A 19,905-nucleotide genomic window follows, 5' to 3' on the forward strand; every position below is an offset into this window, starting at 1 on the left:
TGGGCACAGGTCTGGGGGCTCTAGGACTGGGGTCGGGGCGGGAACTGTTATATACAGACTTACAGGCCTTGGGGCTTGGAAGCTAGAGGCTGGGGTTGCTCAGGGACAGGCTTAGCATCTTGCCAGCTGGGGAGCCCAGGGGTTGCTGCCTGCTGTGTTTTGGTGTCAGATGGGGGCTGGCCCTGAACCCTCAAGATGGCGGTGGGGCTGCCTAAGTAGCATGTGTCCTTAGGAAGGGAAAAGAAGGACCAGAGACCCTCGTTAGAACTGTCCAGTTCACCCCTCCCCGTGGAAACATTACTGGTTCTTAGTGGAAGCAGAGAAGTGATTCCACAGAGAAAGAAAGAAATTTGGGGTCCAGAGGCAATTTCTACAGGCAGGACATTTGCCCTGGAGACACTTGGTGAATAGAAACTCCCATGGTTTCATCAGAACCCACAGCCTTTGAAGTTGTTGAGGGAGTCAAAGACTCTTGTTTATTCAGATCATATAGTGATATTTATGCTATTAGAAATTAAAACAGAAAGTTTAAGATATTTATTCATTAAAAATGACAAGTTAGCTAGCTGGGCTGTGGTGGGGCACGTCTTTAATTCCAGCACTCAGGAGGCAGAGGCAGGGCACCTACATGAGCTCGAGGCCAGCCTGATTTACAAGAGCTAGTTCCAGGGCAGGCTCCAAAGCAACAGAGAAAACCTGTCTCAAAAGACCACAAAACAAGCAAACAAATAAAAATGACAAGCTAGGACTATCTAGAAAGCAAAGTGGCCATACCTCACATCTGGAGCTGCAAAGACTTGTGTCCCCCAAGGACCTTCTGGGAACATCTTCCCCACTGAAGAAAGGGGTCTGGTTTCGAGTATTTTAACATGAGCTTTTATTGCATGTGTGCAGGTGCACGTGTGCCACGGCCACCACATGTGAAAGTGTGAGAATGACTTTGGGGGGCTGGTTCTCTCCTTCCTCTTTGTTTTGAGGCAGGGATTCTTGTGTTACTCTGTTGGGCTGCGTACAGCAGGCTAGCTGGCTTGTGAGTGTCCAGCCCATTCTCCTGTGGGAGTGTGGGGATTACAGATTCGTGTCGCTGCGTTCAACTTTTCACACAGGTTCTGTGGCTCAAACTCGGGTCAGCAGGCTTGCACAGGGAGTGTTTTTAACTCCTGAACAATCTCACCAGCCCCTTATGGTACAGTCTTAACCAGATGTGTTTGCTATAAATTGGAGTATTCCTTCTGGCTGATTACAATGCTACGTATCTCACTGTTCCCACAGCGGAAAGACTGTGTGTGCCTGTATGTACTCAAATGGTATATGTGTTTGCCCACATATGTATCTGTACACACAAGCACACACGTGTGTTTGACCATGAGTACTTATGTATTCATTACATATGGGGCAGGCATATATATGTGCACACATGTGCATATACCTTCACGTGTGTGCACACCTACGTGTGAACTTCTGTTCTCTTCTCCACAGACAGCAGTGTATCATGGTAGTCTGTCTTTCCCACCATTTTTATCCCAGACCCTTATTTTTGGTAATGTGGCTGTTGTGGTCCCTAGCTCCTTTCCATACTAGTCCCTGGAGATAATCACTGATGCTGACTGCTCCACCCTTTCAAACTAATCACATCATCACTTAACAGACACTGCTGAGTGTGTCCTATATTCTGTTAGGCAGTGGGGAGATAAAGACCTTGAACCAGAACCACCAAGCATCCAGTAATATGTGTTGTAGGGAACATGTGGGGTGCAACGGTCAAAGGCATGGGGCAGAGTGCTCCAGTCAGGTTCAGCAGAACAGTGAGGGGCTTTGGGTCGCAGGTTCCGTGGAGGGCTTCCTCATCTGCCAGATGAAGAGTATTAAAGAGATACGTACCATGTCCTGAGCTTGTAGAAAGCAGGGATGGGTCCCAGCAGAGGACGACCTGCTTCCAACCTGGTGGAGCCCAATGTAAGCTGCAAGTGGAGGAGATGAAGCAATGTGGGGACCAGAGCCAGGCGGGGAAATGCCAGAGGGGACCAGTAAGGATCTGGTAGCCTGGACCAGGGAGCACAGCAGGGACTGTGAGCTGGTGACAGGGAGGAGCGGAGGGTCTACCTGGGTGAAGGGCGTGATGGTAATGGAGGCTGAATTGGGCTGGCCAAGAGCAGGGTTGGAGGGGTGCTGGCTTGGGAACCCATCACATGGTGACCTCCAGGAGGAGGGACTCTGAAGACTCTTGAGCCCATGAGGCTCTTGGGTTGCAAACAGAACGAAAGGACCTGGAGCGGTGGTGGGAGAACAGGCTCCGTCTGCAGCTGCAGGAAGTCCGGGGACATGGTGACGTTTCCACATTCCTTTCTGTCACTTCCCTTGCCAATGAACCTCTCAGGGTGACTCTATAGTCTGGGTCATTGGGTCTGAAATGGTAAGTGCTATCTGTCATCTGTGGTTTCCAGAATGACTTTTCTCCATCAGATCCCCCTAAATGTCATGGCCTTTAGGCCCCATCTGCTATCCCGCCTATCCCTGAAAAATGCAGGGCTCCTGGGAGCTCTGATGGTGAGGGCTGTGGAGTGACTCTGGGGGGCCAGCCTCCTGCTGTGTGTTGGTGACAGGTGTCACACTCTTGTGCAAGTATTAAGAAGAGATTAAGGTGGCACTTGTGCCCCTGGTACCCAGCAAGAATGGTGCCTTAGTTCTTTAGTCTCTGCAGCAACCCTGGAAGGGGGTAGCAAGGCATCCCCTTTCACAGAAGAGCATACTGAGGCTGGCCAAAGTGATGTTCCTTGAGGCTGACTCTCAGGCGCGGATGGGTTCCCCATCTGGAGACAGGAGTCAGCTACATTGCACAACTTTGTGGGATGGAGCTGCGGGGATGACCCCCACAGGGTCCTGCCTGGGCTCCTGGAGACGTTTCTCTGGCTTCTTCCGCATTGACTGATTGTCTCTATCTATTTGTTACTTTGTAACAGACCAAATGTGGAGGGCGGGTGAGTGTGGTGCAGCAGCCACCCCCAGAAGGCTGCTGGCTGGGCTGGACAATTCCTCTTGGGCTCCTGGCTTCCCTTGATTGTGTGCTTGGGCTCCTGGCGCTGAGCTGAGCTATGAAAATGAATCTTGAGCGCTCCTGGTTGCGGTGCTGGGAGGAGGTGGCTTAAGGGTAGGGGAGTTTCTGAAACTGGGGTCTCTCGGCTTGGTCAGCGCTTCTCTGCACAGCACCCCCTGGCCTGAGATGGGCACCACAACTGCTTTCCCTGCCTGCCTCGCTGGACAGAGCTGCTGGGGAATGGTGGCTGCTCTTGTGTCCTGCACTGAGTCCTGGAAAGGCGGCGGAGGTTGGAGAGACGGGCAAGGATGTCACCTCCCCTGTGTAGTCTCATCTGTCTTCAGCCTGTCTAGGCTTCAGACATCAAAACATATACAGCGACAATAGGCAGGGGTGGAGTGGGAGTGGGAGGAGTAACTCCACCCCCATTGCCCCACCCTGCCCTGTGTGACAGGACCCCAGGCCACAGCAGGAAGTTGTGCCTAGGCTCTCACACAGGAACAGAATGGAAACAGCCTCAGGTCCCCAAGCTCCATCCACATGCACCACAGCTACCTCTGCCCTGGGGGTACTCAAGAAAAAGTCCTTGTCCAAGCCCCAAACCCCAGCCCCTTCTGTACCACATTCCGGCCCCAGCCCTTCTGTTCTTTATGCCTTGGCCCCGCTCATGGCCTCCTTACCATCCCGGTCTCCCCTCTGAACACAGTCCAGCTTTTGAATTTTGCTTTAAAAGTCTTAGGTGCAGAGATTGGGGCCAAAGGATGGAGCCTGTACTTGAATTGTCCCTGCTCGGTGCTTTGAATCTGAAAACACAATATCTAATGCATCTTCACACGGATGGACAGTTATGTTTTATCCTTTGTAAAGATCAGATGATACAATCCAGGCTTAGGGACCTCCTGCTGGCCCCTCCTCCCTTCATCAAATGTCTCTGAGCCAGACCCAAAGCCAGACTGAGGCCCTCTTGTTTCCTGCCACGTCTGTGGGCTCCAGAGTTGCACAGGGTAGAGATCCCCCTCTTCCCACCCCTGCCGCCTGACAGTGTAAACTCCTATCCCTTGCTGCTTGCAGACATACACGGGTTCCATCTTGGTGGCTGTGAACCCCTACCAGCTGCTCTCCATCTACTCGCCAGAGCACATCCGCCAGTACACCAACAAGAAGATAGGGGAGATGCCCCCCCACATCTTCGCCATTGCCGACAACTGCTACTTCAACATGAAACGCAACAGCCGGGACCAGTGCTGTATCATCAGGTGGGCGGCGCAGCCCCACTCCTGGTGCAAGCCCCAGCTCTCTGCCCTCCTGTGAATACACTAGAGACTGTTCCATGGTTGGAAGGCCATGATGCTCCTCAGGAGCTGGCTGTGCCTTCTGTGTCACCGTGTATAGACTGTATAGAGTCACCCTTACATTTTTCTTAACAGGACCTGGACTAATGTTAGCTTTTGAGGGCAACATTGTTTTCTAAGGTTCCTGTTAAAGCTACAGTCAGTTGAAATCTGTCTTCTGTTTTCTCTTGGGTGAAACAAGAGGCCAAAGTATCAGTTGAGCAGTTCCCATGGGTCATGTTTAGGACCAGTACGGGTGGGGTGGGGCGGAGCTCTGTGCTCCCTGAGGGCCAAACCATCAGCCTATAGCGAGGCACATCAGCTAGTGGGACAGCCGGGACTGAGGCCTGTCCTGCCACCCCCACCCTCTGCAGCGGGGAGTCAGGAGCAGGCAAGACCGAGAGCACAAAGCTGATCCTGCAGTTCCTGGCGGCCATCAGTGGACAGCACTCATGGATTGAGCAGCAGGTGCTGGAGGCCACTCCCATTCTGGAAGGTAGGGCCGGATTTTGAGGGTGAGTCTGGAGCTGGCACTGGGGTCCATCCAGTCTCACCTATTTTTTCTATTGCTCTGCAGCGTTCGGGAATGCCAAGACCATCCGCAACGACAACTCCAGCCGCTTTGGCAAGTATGTTGACATCCACTTTAACAAGCGTGGTGCCATCGAGGGCGCCAAAATTGAGCAGTACCTGCTGGAGAAATCACGAGTCTGCCGCCAGGTGAGCCCTGGCTTCTAGGGTGGGTTGTCCCTGCCTTGGGTAGGTGGGCACCCCTGTCCACATGGTCTGAGCCAGCCTTTACCATGCTGTCCTTCCATCTGCTTCCCGAAGTGTCTAAGGTCCCCTGTGGAATTCTTGCCCTTGTGTGTTCTCTGGTCCCAATACGCGTGTCCGTCTCCAGGCCCCTGACGAGAGGAACTACCACGTGTTCTACTGTATGCTGGAGGGTATGAATGAGGAGCAGAAGAAGAAGCTGGGCCTAGGCCAGGCTGCTGACTACAACTACTTGGCCATGGTGAGTCCCAGGTGACACCTGGGGTGAACACTTGTCTGTCATGTAGACAAGACCAGACTCACCAGTGTGACTCTGTCTCAGCCTTGGGACACTTTAAAGTTTGTTTGTGCTTTAAAGTGCCCACCTCAGTTGGGCACATGTCCCTAGAGACTTCTTACCACAGACACTTTTCTCGTGATTAACATGGGACATGGGGACACAGCACATAGGAGCCACAGATCTAAGTGCAAGGACCTGCTCACACTTGTAGGCTGGGCGTTCTAGGATTGTGGGAGCTGGTTGCTGAGGCCTGGGCCTCCAGTAGCAAAATTGCATACATGAAGGACAGTTATGTAAATAATTTTATGGTCGGGGGGTCATCACAACATAAGGAACTGTATTAAAGTGTTGCAGCGTAAAGAAGGTTGAGAACGCTAGGGGCTGGGCACACAGCAGCGAGGTTGAGAATTCTACTCTACCTCCCTGGAGAGAGTCTGCCCAGAATTTAAAGGTGTTGAGGAGCTGTGGGTGAGACAGGCTTTCAGTATACTTCTGTAACTAGCTGAATGGAGCGCTCTCTCTCTCGCTCTCTCTCTCTCTCTCTCTCTCTCTCTCTCTCTCTCTCACACACACACACACACACACACACACACACACACACACACACCCCAGGAAGCAGGCTGTGTCTATAGTTCTCTATGATTCACACGTGGTCACAGTTAATGGGAGCTCCCCGAAGAGCGGGCACCCTGGGGCTGTGTGGAGTCTGGTAAGGCATCGGTCCTGTGAGCTGTGATGGAAATGGCTGATGGAGCAGACCTGGTGTCAGCGCCCAGTTCTTACTCACAGCAGGGTGCCCTGGAGAAGCCCACGGGAGTGGTCTAGATATTCTGGCAGCATTGCCTGCCTGGCCTCCCCACACCCTCCCGTCCTCCTCTTTTATGCCCCGCCCCCAGGGTAACTGCATCACCTGTGAGGGCCGGGTGGACAGTCAGGAGTACGCCAACATCCGCTCAGCCATGAAGGTCCTCATGTTCACGGACACAGAGAACTGGGAGATCTCGAAGCTTCTGGCTGCCATCCTACACATGGGCAACCTGCAGTATGAGGGTGAGGACCCATGATGCCCTGAGTCACAGTGCCACACACCACCTGGCTTCTGGGTGCTGGTAGTGCTGTCTGTCACGGTGGGTGTCATCTGAGATGCAGGCTGGGAGGGATACCAACCGGACGTCAGCCTCAGGGATGGTACACTGTGTGGCAGTCCGACCACAGAGGTGAGGTGGTCAGAGCTGACTGGGACCCTTTAAAATCCTTTCCTCTTTGGTTTCTTCCTTAAGGTGAAATGTCCCCAGGAGAACCCATAAATCTCTGGGTTCATGCTGCGGTGCGAATGACCAAACAGCAGTCTGTAAGGGGCGAGACAAAGCAGAGCATGCGCACTTATTTGGCACCACTGTATCCTAGAGTGGGAGGTGATCATTTGGAAGAAGGCACGGGTTCCATTCTGCCTTCTCACTGGTGCCCAGCATGGGTCCTGGCAGAGGAGACGCACTGAGAAGTTCGTGCAGTGAATGAATGTCCCCAGAGCTAAGACAATTCCAGGCCGGTACTACGCTCAGGGTGCCCACCATGAGAACATGTCATGAGAATATTAATCAGATGTACATTGGCCGTGCTAACGGTGCTCTCTGTGGACAGGGCAGGTCCCTGAGAATAGACATGGCCGCCTACTCCTCCTCAGAGTCTCCCTGCCCCTGTTCCTCCTTCCTGACACTGCGTCCCTTTCTGTTGGCAGCCCGGACATTTGAAAACCTGGATGCCTGTGAGGTCCTTTTCTCCCCATCACTAGCCACGGCTGCTTCTCTGCTCGAGGTCAGTGCTAACCTTTCCCACTCTCTCTCTCTCTGAGGTCAATTTCTGACTCAGTCGGGCTGAAGTGGGAATCAGCTGTGGTACCCTTGGACGGGAAAGTTCTGTTCCGTTAGGGGACAGCTGTGTGTGGTCCTGGACCTCTGTCCCTACAGTGGGTGGCCTGGACTGGGGTCCTGCAATACCTGGGAAGAGATGGGGAATGGAGCCAACTGGGATGAAAGACAGTCAGGGTGGGGCTGGACCAACACCTGGGCACTTGCTCTAGGTGAATCCCCCGGACCTGATGAGCTGCCTCACCAGCCGCACCCTCATCACCCGTGGGGAGACAGTGTCCACCCCACTCAGCAGGGAGCAGGCGCTGGATGTGCGGGATGCCTTTGTCAAGGTGGGTGAGTGGAGTGACTCTGTTCTCTCTGCCCCTCAGGAGTTTGAGGTGTTTCCAAGCTGGCCCTTGCTTCGGCAACCCCTGGGCTAGGGTACAGGCTAGAGTCTCTGACTCTCTAGTGCCCACGTTCCCTCTGGCGTCTTCTGAGCCCAAAGGCCAGGCATTCCACAGAAATTAGTTCTGCACTCCCCAAGGACCCCCTCAGGCTCGCTTTGATCCGCTGTCCTCAGCTAGGACCAGACCTCTTAGGTCTCGTGAGGACTGGTTGGGTAGAAGATTCCAACCCTCATATTGCTATACCCATGTACTTGCCAATCACAAAGTCCCCAGCCTGTGTCAGCCCTGTGCTGGACTCTGAACCTTCAAGGTATTCAGAGGATGGAGATATACACAAGTGAAGCCGCTGGACCCCAAAGTGACCCCCTTCAGGGTCCGGGAAGCTTTAAGGGAGCAAATGAGTTGCTGAGGTATGAGTGTATATGGGGTAGGTAGCAGGGACGGCCCAGTGAAGACTTGGGGGCGCTAATAGGATGGGTAAGGCTGGAACCAGGATCCAAAGGGTTTAGAAATGGGGACTGCCTCCCGGAAGGGTCTGCCTTACACCACGGTTGATGGGTATCTTTCAGGGTATCTATGGGCGGCTCTTCGTGTGGATTGTGGACAAGATCAATGCCGCCATCTATAAGCCTCCCTCCCAGGAAGTGAAGAACTCTCGCCGGTCCATCGGCCTCCTGGACATCTTTGGGTTTGAGAACTTCGCTGTGAACAGGTAGTGTGGGGGACCCCACACCTGGGAAATGCCATGCCTCTTCCTTTAGGCTCACTCACCCGCCTCCAAGAGCACCCCCAGGCTTGAGAAACCTAACTTTCGTCATCCTGGAGAGCCCTTTCATGGCCTGCCTAGCTCAGCTAAGGCTGGCCCAGCTAGATACGGAAGAAGCTTACACTGTCCTGGGTACTTGGGAGGTGGCCTCTGGTCTCTGAGCTTATGGCCACAGTCACTTCAATTCTTGCAATGCAAGATGTCACAGCATCTCCCAGACTGCCATACTGAATAAGAGAGTTGAGGCTGCTGCTCAGTTGGCTGACATCAGGGCCTCTCAGTGATTCTGTTATCTTCTATGATCCACCTTCCCAGTGTTCTGACTCTTTCCCCTTATTGGTGGGCCCTGGTCACTCAAGGAAAGAGCCCTGAGCCTAGCTCTAGCCTACCTCTCCTCTGATGCTCGGTGACCTTGGGCATGTCCTTTGCCCTTGCCAGTCCCCAGAGTCTTCTGCATTGGGGGTTGAACTTGACATGCCCACCCCAGCCCACCCGATGGGAGCTTTGTGCCTGAGGTCAGAAGTTAGAGACAGAGCCGGGTCTGGGTGACGGGGGACCACATGTCCATGGCCCTCTGCCCTTCGTAGCTTCGAGCAGCTCTGCATTAACTTTGCCAATGAGCACCTGCAGCAGTTCTTCGTGCGGCACGTGTTCAAGCTGGAACAGGAGGAGTATGACCTGGAGAGCATCGACTGGCTGCACATTGAGTTCACTGACAACCAGGATGCGCTCGACATGATCGCCAACCGGCCCATGAACGTCATCTCCCTCATCGATGAGGAGAGCAAGTTCCCCAAGGTGGGTGCGCCAACCCTCCCCATCCGAAACCCGGGACAAGCAACAGTGAGATTGCTCCAGTGCCTTGTGTTTCCAGGGTGTTGATGGGGTGATGAGCAGGGGTCGCCTGTGTTCTCCTGGGATCTGGGCCAAACCGTGGAGATCTAAGTTCACAGCTGGTTCAGGATGGATGCTCATGATGGATTATGATGGGAACATAGGATTGCCCTCCGGGAAAGACATTGAGATTAGAGTCTTGCTATTGGCCAGGCTGGCCTTGAACTCCTGGGTTCCGGACATCCTCCAGCCTTAGCCGTCCAAGGATTTGCATCTTGGGAACTAGCTGGCATAGACTGGGATGTGCGTTCAGTGTTGAGCGGTTCCAGTTCACGCACCTCACAGATGGGCATCGAGGCTCGGAGAGCCTGGGGGGCGGGGGATGGTAGGGACAGCTACTGAGAAAGACGGGAGAACGTAGGTAGGCCGCCACTGGACGGCAGCGTCTTGTCAGTGGCTACTCTGCTCTCTCAGGGCACGGACGCCACCATGCTGCATAAGCTGAATTCGCAACACAGGCTCAATGCCAACTACGTGCCGCCCAAGAACAGCCACGAGACCCAGTTTGGAATCAATCACTTTGCGGGCATTGTCTATTATGAGACTCAAGGTATGGGGGTGTGGGTGTGTGTGTCTGTCTTTCTGCCTGTGCCCCCAACCTTTCCTCTCCCTAGGCTAGGAGTGAGACTACGTGGTGCAGAGTTCAGAGGGGACAGAACAGGCCACAGGAAGCATGTCATCCAGTGCTTTGCTTTTGGCTTTATTTTGGAGAAAAAAAAAAAAAAGACAAGATCTCACTATGGAGCCCCCAGCTGGCCTGGAACTCACTGTGTAGACCAGGCTGATGTGGATCACAGAGATCCACTTGCCCCTGCGTCCTGAATTCTGGGCTTGTTTTTGTTTTCTTATGATACTGAGGGTCAAATCCACCCCTGAGGTATATCCTCAGTCCTTCAGATGTTGATTTTAAAATACACACACACACACACACACACACACACACACACACACACACACATTTAATTGCATCCACAATGCAAAGTTTACCCCTATAACCGCCTAACACTCTAATTCAGTGGCATGGCACACATTTACAACACCGAGAGTCTTCACTACCACCCTCTCCAGATCTATCCATCACCTCCTGGCCCAACACCTCCATTCTCCCTTCTGTTGCTATGACCGCATCACCTCGGTACCTCGTGTAAATGGAGTGACAAGATCTGACTCTTAGAGTCTGGCTTACATGACTGACCACAGTTCTGTCTGGGTTCATCCATGTTGTGACACGGGTCAATTTCCTTCGTTTTCATGGCTGACTACTATTCTGCCACGTGATATACCATCCTGTGTTCTTCTTCATGTGCCAGTGGGAACATGGGTGATGCTGTGGGCGTGGGGTCTTTGTGAGTTCCTGCTCACGGGAAGGGCTCCGTGCTCTTTTGTGTCACGGGGAAACTCTGGCTCAGAAGGGAACTAAGTGTTCTTCTATGACCTGATATAGCCTAACAGCACTGAAGGGGAGGTCTAGCCATCCCCCCTGCCCCGTCCCGAGGGCATGCAGCTGGCTCATTTAAAGCTGAAAGGCACAGAGATAACTCAGTAGTTAAGTGCTCTTCCGGAGGACCTGAGCTCAGTTCCCATCACACAAGTTAGGTGGTTCACAATTCCCGTGCCTCCAGCTCTAAGGAATCCAGTGCCCTCTGTGGCACCTGCCCACACGTGTCATAGACACACAGAAGGATAAATCTTGCTGGGTATGGTATTGAACTCAGAAGGGAGTAGAGTAGAAAGAATAGAGACAGGGGGATCTCTGTGAGTTCTGAACTAGCCAGATCCACAGTCTGTCTTAAAAACAAATCTTTAAAAAATACTGCATTAGTGGTGAACGCCTTTAATCCCAGCACTTGGGAGGCAGATACAGGCAGATCTCTGTGAGTTTGAGGTGAGCCTGGTCTACAGAGTGAGTTCTAGGACAGCCAGGGCTATACAGAGGAACCCTGTCTTTAAAAATGAAAAAGGGAGAGAGAGAGAGAGAGAGAGAGAGAGAGAGAGAGAAGCTGGAAATTAGGTAGGGGTAAAAACCCAGCTCACCCTGCCTGCAGTCTTGCAATTTCTGCAGCTTTGAAGCTTTCCTGCGGAGTCTTGCATCTACTCTGGTGTGAAAGGCCAGCCCCAAGTTGGCATTCACTGTGGGTGTAACATACTGACATCCTGCCCATTGTCCTGAAGGGTCCCACCCAGGGCCCAAAACCACTGACATTCAGAGCAGTCTAGGGCCATGCGGCAGGCTCCCTTATGAACTGGTTCAGAAATCAGTGGGTATATGCATGGTTCTACCTTTCTCCTCTCAGACAGGGACACCAAAATCTTGAAAGGGACCTTCATGTCACATGAGGTGGGCATAGCTCTAATAAGAGATCCTGCCATTGTAAAACTTACCCTTCCATTGCCGTGACATCAGGCCCAGGATCTGGCCTCAGGGGTGGCCCAAGTCCTGTACCTGGCAGTGTTTCCACCCCTCAGGCATTTTGAGCCTGTGGGTACCTCATCTTCTGCTCTGTTCTAGCTCCTCTATCCCAGAGAATGGCAGTGCCCTCTGGGTGTGGGGAGTCTCCCTGGGTTGGCACCAGGGTCCTGTGTTCGAGTGTTAACTCTGCATGCCTTGCTGTTCTGGCTTCACTGAAATCAGTTTCCTCCCTTGTCACATGGAGAGATAGTAAGTCCCTGTCCCAGAACACAGATAGGGTTGACACTGTAAAATACGCAGCCCTGTCTAGTCGGGAGGTGGTGCTGATTACTTGTCATGCAGGTGACTTATAGCATCAACACATGATCTCTTTCAGGGGATCATGGACTCTGGCATCTTAGTTTTAAAAGCTCATAGTGGCTTAGGTATGACCCAGAAGGGTCTCTTCTTGAGACAGAGACCTGTGGGTGGAGCTATGTGTTTGGGGGATTGATTGCTCCTCATTTTCTCCGTGATCTTGGGTAAGCCCATGTCCCCTCCAGATCTAGTGACCCCACCACTGGGAAACGAATGTGGGTAAGCTTGGTGAATTCTATAGATTCTTCTGGCTCAGATGTCGTGGGTTTGGGTGCTCCTGCTGGAGGAGCCACGATGACTTTTTGTCACTTCCAGGCTTCCTGGAGAAGAACCGGGACACCCTGCATGGGGACATCATTCAGTTGGTCCACTCTTCCCGGAACAAGTTCATAAAGCAGATTTTCCAGGCCGACGTTGCCATGGTAAGGCTGTTGGATGTTCGCCTTGGAAGCCAGGCTCGAATCCAGACCCCACCCTGAGTCTTGTCCATCCATGGAGCCCCTTGAACTTCAGAGCAGGGACAGGGGACAGGGCTTAGCTGGGGATGCAGAAGGGAAGGCCTGCAAAATGCTTCTGTCTAGTCCTGATTTATTGATCCAGGATATGACTGAAGTATGTGGCTCAGAGAAGGAAGGGCTGTGTGGGAGGTCACTTGGGACTTGGGGCTGGCTTTCCCCTGGAGGTCCCTGTGCTAGGCAGATGTAAGGGGAGACACAGGACAGGTGTAGCAAGCTGGCCACCCAGACCTTGAGCTGATATGGAGGGCTGTCCACTCTGCCCTCACGTGAAGTCCAGCAAAGGTCACTTGGAGTTTCTTGCTAGGTTGTTTTTCTTTCATTCCTTCCCAGGGTCTGGGGTGGGGGTGGGGTTGGCAGGGAGGGCAGAGCCACCATTCTCTAGTGCCTGTGCAGAGTCTGAGCTGATTGGGAGGGTGACCAGAGCCTTGACCTCTATCCCAGGCTCACCCCATCCTGGCTCAGTGTCTGTTTGGCTCTCTCACCCATGCCCCTTCGGCCTCTCACCTGCCTGTGGTTCCCCTTATAGTTTCTCTGTGGTTATTCACCCGGCACGGTCGGCCAGGCAGCGGCTTCCGTGAAGGTAAAAGCCCCAGCCTGGGGCCCAGGATGACCGTGATGTGAGAGCTCAGCCTCATGGGGCTGACTCCAAGGGAGAGAGGGCTGGATTTTTTGTCTTTTGTGGAGTGTGGTTTTTGTGTGTGTGTGTGTGGAGTGGTTTTTTGGAGTGGCTTTGGTTTTGAGTTGTGTATGCTGCAGGAATCTCGGTTTCTTAAGGGGGAAACTGAGGTCCACAAGAAGAAGGTAGGAGAAGGTTCCCTAAGCCTTTTCTGCCTCACATCTGTTATTATATACCCTGTGTCTGTGGGCCCTAGGGACTCTGGGATTCTGATGACATACTTAATTGTAGACACAGGTGGTCTTCTGTTCTGCAGATTCAGGACTGGGGTCAAGGAGGGGAGGGGGCTTCCTTCACCTTAATGACACATCTTAAGGGGGTTCAGCTAGGATAGCTGCCTTGGTCTCTGCCCTTTGGCTGCCATGCTGCTTCTGGTCACAAGGGTGTTAGAGGCCCTCAGCTACGACACTGTCCCACCTCCTCTTTGCTTCTCTCTTCCCAGTTCTCTCTCTCCTCTCTGCCCAGGGATGACCTCTTACTTGGTCTGCTCCTGGGCCCTCCCAGAGCTCTAGGATAGATCCAACACCCGGGGCAATAAGGGGAGGGTTATGTACCAAGCCTGTCTGATAGGGACTATTTTCCCTCCTGTAGGTGACACCGGTCCCTGCACCCATCACACACACACACACACACACACACACACACACACACACACACACACGCACGCATGCACACATACACACGCACACAGCATATTTTATCCTGGCTATGATGCAAATAGACACTCTAGCAGTGATTGAGTGTGACCTTGGACAAGTCCCCTCCCTGTGCTGAGAGAGGTTCCAATGCTGATGTGATACAATTATGTCATTTAGAATCAGGTGGCTCTGGGCTGCTCTGAGGCATCAGACAAGAGCCTGTGTGTGTGTGTGTGTGTGTGTGTGTGTGTGTGTGTGTGTGTGTGTAAAAGCCCAGAGGGCCACCCCAGATATTGTTCCTCAGAAGCCACACATCTTGTTTTTTGAGAGAAGGTTTCTCACTGGCCTGGAACTCACCAAGTAGGTTAGGCAGGCTGACCAGCGAGTCCTGATTCTGTTTTGCTGGTCTTGTCACCCCCTCTGGGATTACAAGGGTGCTCTACCTAATTTACCTTTTCGTGTGTGTGTTTGGGGGGATTGAACTCAGGTCTCCACGCTTACAAGGCAGGAACTGTGCCAAGTAAGCTATGTCCCCGGCCAAGAGAGATTCTGCAAGCGCTGGAAGCTCGGCTGCTGCCTTGTGGGAACTGCATCTTAGCTATAGCTCTTCTGTCAGGGTGGACGCCCATAGCGTCTGCTCCCAGGAACCTAATCCCTCAAACTTGAGCAAGTCCCCAGCCCCTGAGTTCTCACCCTTTGATTCCTGTGTTTGCTACCCCAGGACAATTCAGGGCTTCACAACCTGCCCTGACCTATTGACCTGGGGACCAGTGAAGCGGAGGAAGGCCACCTTCCCACGTATGGGGTGTAACCAGATGAATGTCCCATCCCAGACATATCTGCAGGACAGCTGCTCACTCCTGCCTGTCATGTGCCTGCTCACTGGCAGACACCAACACCACGATGGCTTCACCTTCCCTCAGATCTATTTTGTCCCCACTTCACGTCAGCCTTTGGACTCTTGGCTTCCGTCTTTACCTCACCCCCCAAGCACTCTCAGATAACCCAGGATTTGGTAATCACCAGGAAGGAGGCTATCCCTGAATGAAACAGAACCAGATGAGAACCCGGTGGCCGAGGCTGGGGGAGCAAACTCCACACCCTCAATCACCCATTCACCCACGTGCACGCACACACTTGCTCCTCACCTACCCCCCCACCCATTCACCGACTTAGTCATTAGCTCACTCAACCTACAAACACTTCCTGAGTGTCTCCGTAGGCCACACATTGCCTAGGTCCCAGGGCATAGCGGTGAATGCACAGACACAAACTAAACCCTGTTCTCCGTCTTGTGTTCTAGCAGAGGGGGAGCAGTGAGAGAATCGGTAAATGATTAAAGCATGCTGTGGGGGGGTATGGATAAGGACGGGGGTGGTGGCAGGCCCTGGGATCGTTCATGAGGCTCAGGACGGGCCTTACTGGAAAACGAAGGCACTACCCTCCTCCATGGGGACTTTGCAGGAAGAGGGGCGTACATGCGCAAAAGTCCCAAGTGTACCCCAGGCAGAACCAGAAGGCCAGTATGCCAGAAAGTGCCAACAGATGGTGGGGACCAGGCTACTGGAGCAGATCCTGGAGCTATCGTGGAACCTTGTAGGGTCGTTGAGTTTCCATGGAGTGAGGAGGGCGACACGGCTGATTTTCCAGCCCCCCACCCCCACTCCACTGCTTTGTGAGTGGAGTGGTTAGTGCTGGGCATGGTGTGACAGGGAAGGAGGCTGAAGTGAGAAACGAACCAGCCAGGCTGAGGCTGGATTCGGCTGCTGGGAAATGTGAGTGACATCTGACCCTGGGAAGGACCTGCATGTTTGTACCATGTGAGAGAAGGGGCAGGAGGGGAGTTCCTAAGGGTTTGGTTGTACAGCTTTGGAAAGGTGACAGTCTGTGCACCGAGGAGGACAGGTGACCAAGGGGTTGATGTGTGTCCCAGTGCATACACAGCAGTGAGTGTGCCCAGGCCCTGCTGTAATGAGCAATAGTAATGAGCAAGGCAGACCCAGCCTGCTGTCATGGGGTCCCAACAAGGAGGACAGACAGAAGGGAACAGGATGACAGAATCTTGAAGGGCATGTGTGCCCCGTTTAGTGTCATATGTGTTCTCAGCATCTATGTCCTGTGTGTACACGTGCCACAGAGTGAGCATGCCATGTGCATGTCATGCATGTGCATGCAGGGCGTGTGCTATGAGGAAAGTGTGGTGTGTGCTCTTAGTGGATGCATGTTGTATATATGCATGAGTGCTATAGTGTGCTTGCTGTGTGCGGGTGCTATGAGGGATGGACAGAGGGCATGTATGCTCAGAGTATGCATGTCACATATTGCTACGTGTGCTTTATGGCATATGTTCAGCAAGTGTGCTGAGCGCTGTGGTCTTAGCATGTTTGTGCCATATGTATGTATTTATGCTGATGGTTATGCATGCTGTGTGTGAATTAAATGCACTGTCCTGCAGGATATTCCTTTGTGAGTGATTTGTGTTGTATATACATGCTTGGTGTGAGCAAGTCACATTTACTATATGGTGTGCATGCTGTACGCATGTTGTATGTGTGCATGTGGGTGTTTGTGCTGTATACATCATGTGTGGTCTGCATGCTCAGATGTTGTCTTGTGTATAATGCTGTATGATGTACACGTATGTATGGTTTGTGTGGATGTGTGTGCACTGTGGGATGTGTATACTTGGTGCGTGTGTACTATCTGCATATAGTGTGCATTGTGTGTGCCCTGTCTTATGAGCCACAAGCTCTGTATGTATGTGCTGTTGCTGAATCAAGAACTCTGTTGGTCCAGAGCAGACATCACTCTACTCCTAAATCCCCTGAACAAAATTTTGCATGTTTTGCAATGAAACTTAAGAAGAAAAATACTTCATGTTTTAGACCCCAAAACATTTGCTTTCCTGCAGGCTTCATTAGAAGCTATGGTATATCGCCTGGATTTAGTACCGGCTAAGTGCCTTTACTCCCCAAATTCCTCATACATGTGCTTTTGCACCCCAAATTTTAAAGTATTTATTACATATGTATGTGTGTGCGTGTGTGAGTATATGTCATACACCACATGTATGCAGGAGCCCTCAGAGTGTCAGGAGAGGGTGTCAGGTCCCTAGAGCTGGTGTTAAACGTTGCTGTGAGCTACCATGTGGGTACTGGGACCCTGGGACCTTTGCGAGAGCAGCGAGTACTTTTATCTGCTGAGCCATCTCTCCACCCGCACCCCACCCTGCACCCCGGAGTTCTGATACTGAAGGATAGGATTGACTTATAACTCTAAGAATATAAAATCTTACATAAAATCAAGTTCGCTAATGAGTTCTCAAAGGAAGATGGCCAGGAAGACAGCGTGTGGTAGCCCCAGCTCTCTCTCATCTGAGTCTGGCCGTGGTCCAGAAGCTTCTTTCCTGCTGGCTTGACTGCGGGTCTCCCCTAGTCTCCCTTCTCCCTGTTATTTTGCAATGTTCTGAGAGGCACCATATAAACGGGGTGCAAAGCCTGCACAGCAGCTGGGAGAACAACACCCTGCCTTTGCAGGAAGATAATCCCGGTCACCCACACTGCCTCCAGCCCGCCTGCTAATTCCACCAGCAGAGCAGAGGGGGGCACGGGCTGTGCTGGCTCCTCCCAGGCTCCCAGAACCCCCTCCCCATCCTGTCAGAGGGGTAGATGGCAATGTTTTCTCACTTAGGAAACAGTGGAGATTCAGCACCCTTTAGTGGTTGGCCTCGGCCAGATATGGGGTTTGAATTCAGGTTTGCCTGACTCCTGTATTTAAGATGACCCCAGCATCCTGAGGATATCAGCTCTGAACTCCTCATTTATACAGGGAGGGGAGAGGACTCAGAGATGGGCGGCTGCTGGTCCAGAGTTTCCCAGCTTGGGGGGGAGGCACAGAGGGACACCACTGGAGGTCCTAGGGAGCTCCCTGGAGTGGGTGTCTGAGGTCCATGCTCCATCCTACCACATACCCAGGCTCTGACCTTGGTGGCCTTGCCTGGTCATTTTCTCCCTCCTGAACAGCTGCTGGAGGCTGGGAGGGGGAAGCTGTGGCCCCTCCCATCACTGTCTGTCTGTCCCCTGCCACAGGGTGCTGAGACCAGGAAGCGTTCGCCCACACTCAGCAGCCAGTTCAAGCGGTCGCTGGAGCTGCTGATGCGCACACTGGGCGCCTGCCAGCCCTTTTTCGTGCGTTGCATCAAACCCAATGAGTTCAAGAAGCCCATGGTGAGCCTTGGGGAGGGGGAGGTGGTGGGGAAGAGGTGGTGGGGAGGTGGGGGCAAGATGCTTGGGGTAGGTGGGCAGTGCAAGGTATTGCCCTCTCTGGAGACCAGAGGGCTTGTAAAAGAAGGTCTCAGGTTGCTGGGGGCCCAGGGGCTCCACAGTCACACTAAGCCTGCCTTTGCTACCTCCCAGCTGAGTGACTGTACATGCGTCATACGCTGCCGCCCTGTGCCTCAGTTTCCTTGAGAAAGAAAACAGGAGCCATGGCAGCCACCTCTTCCCTGAGATCATTGCCTGAAGTTTGCAGGGTGCTATTAAGTGCTTCGTAAATAGCAGTGCGGCTCATTGCCACGGCCCCTCTTTTGAAAGGTCCCCTCCCGTCAGTTCAGTGTCCACCCCCTTAGGAAGGCCCTCTGGACTCTGCACAGAGGTCCTTCTGTTTGAGTGACAGCATTTGTTAGCCCTTCCATAGGCCGGGAATAGCCCCCTTCAGCAAGCTGCCTATGAGGAAGTGACAGTCGCTCAATCAGGGCTCAGGGATTTTGGAGGGGCTTATGTCCTAGGGCTGCCTAGCTCCCGGCCAGTACAGGTCCTGAGGGGTTGTTTTTCCAGAGAGGGAGAGAGGGCCAGGGGAAGCTGGGTGTGGGGCTTAGGCAGGGAGGGAGGGAAAGCTGGGGAAAGTGGCCCGGAGGGAGAGGAAATGACCGCGGAAGCCGGCCTTCCGCACACCCTGTCCCTGCAGGAAATTGTGTCCCAGAGTGGGTGAGTCCTGTCCTCTTCGGACTTCGGGTCCCCTCTGGAGCAGGACATGCAGGGTGACAGGGCTGGGCTGGCTCCCTGGGACTTTTCCCAGCCCAGGCCTTTTGGGGTCTGTGGTCTCCACCTTTTTAGTCGCCTCATTACCTGCCTCTCTGTCTGCTGCTTCCCGCTGCCTCCTGCCAGTATGCCGATAACGACATCATATGTGTAGCCCTACCTGCTCTAGAACTTGCTGTATAGATCAGCTCACAGAGATCCGCCTGCCTCTGCCTCCTGAGCGCCGGGATTAAAGGTATGCACCACCACTGTCCAGTCTGGGATTCTTCTTGCCCATGTTTCACCGCTGCAAACCTTTCCTGGCTCCTGCCACATACGGGACAAGGTTCAGTCTTCTAGCCTGATCCCAGAAAGCCCCTGGGTCCACTTCCCCAATTTTCTTTCCATCTGAATTTGGGATATAGTCCTGCCCTGAGCCATCCATTGGCTTCTGTGTGCCAATTCAAAGAACACGCTCCTCCTGAGGCACTACGGCCAGCCCCTGGAGAGCTGTTTAAATAACCGTGGATCTGTAACCACCATGAAGGGTGGCCTGGGGCTGTGTGGAGTACCACCTCCTGGCAGCTTGCACTGCACCCTGGCCCAGGCTCTACTGTCCCTTCCATGCTCCCCACAGCAGGCCTTGGACTTTCAAGATTCTGTCCCTTCCCACATGTTCAGTCTTGGAAGATCCGTCCCTCAGTACCCATGAAGCCTTCTGTGTCTCCCAAGGGACACTGTAGTGACATTTCATTTGTATTTTAATAATTAAAGCTTGCCTGAAGATCAGGGAGTAAAACAGCCCCACTGGTCAGTCTTACAGACCAGGCAGTGGTAACGTACACCTTTAATCCCAGTAACCACACTAGTTGCCATGGAAACTGGGTGATGCATGCTTTTAATCCCAGTGGTGCACGACTTTAATCCCAGAACTAGAGAGGAATATAAGACA

The 19,905-nt window shown here is 53.0% G+C and overlaps 1 protein-coding gene across 3 annotated transcripts in view; it reads left to right on the forward strand.

Moving 5' to 3' along the window:
* Window positions 1–19,905, forward strand: part of Myo7a (myosin VIIA) — a 67,331-nt gene that overhangs the window by 17,974 nt on the left and 29,452 nt on the right. For all 3 annotated transcript variants that reach the window (XM_048435103.3, XM_048435104.3, XM_087901587.1), the window contains exons 5-16: window positions 4,106–4,290; window positions 4,740–4,861; window positions 4,943–5,085; window positions 5,267–5,380; window positions 6,316–6,469; window positions 7,158–7,234; window positions 7,500–7,619; window positions 8,246–8,388; window positions 9,030–9,240; window positions 9,751–9,886; window positions 12,419–12,525; window positions 18,024–18,161. In XM_048435103.3, the coding sequence (XP_048291060.3) occupies window positions 4,106–4,290; window positions 4,740–4,861; window positions 4,943–5,085; window positions 5,267–5,380; window positions 6,316–6,469; window positions 7,158–7,234; window positions 7,500–7,619; window positions 8,246–8,388; window positions 9,030–9,240; window positions 9,751–9,886; window positions 12,419–12,525; window positions 18,024–18,161 (1,650 nt within the window). The remainder of the gene's footprint in view (window positions 1–4,105; window positions 4,291–4,739; window positions 4,862–4,942; window positions 5,086–5,266; window positions 5,381–6,315; window positions 6,470–7,157; window positions 7,235–7,499; window positions 7,620–8,245; window positions 8,389–9,029; window positions 9,241–9,750; window positions 9,887–12,418; window positions 12,526–18,023; window positions 18,162–19,905) is intronic.

Source organism: Myodes glareolus, chromosome 24, assembly GCF_982192425.1.
Source record: "Myodes glareolus chromosome 24, mMyoGla1.1, whole genome shotgun sequence".
Lineage (NCBI taxonomy): Eukaryota > Metazoa > Chordata > Mammalia > Rodentia > Cricetidae > Myodes > Myodes glareolus.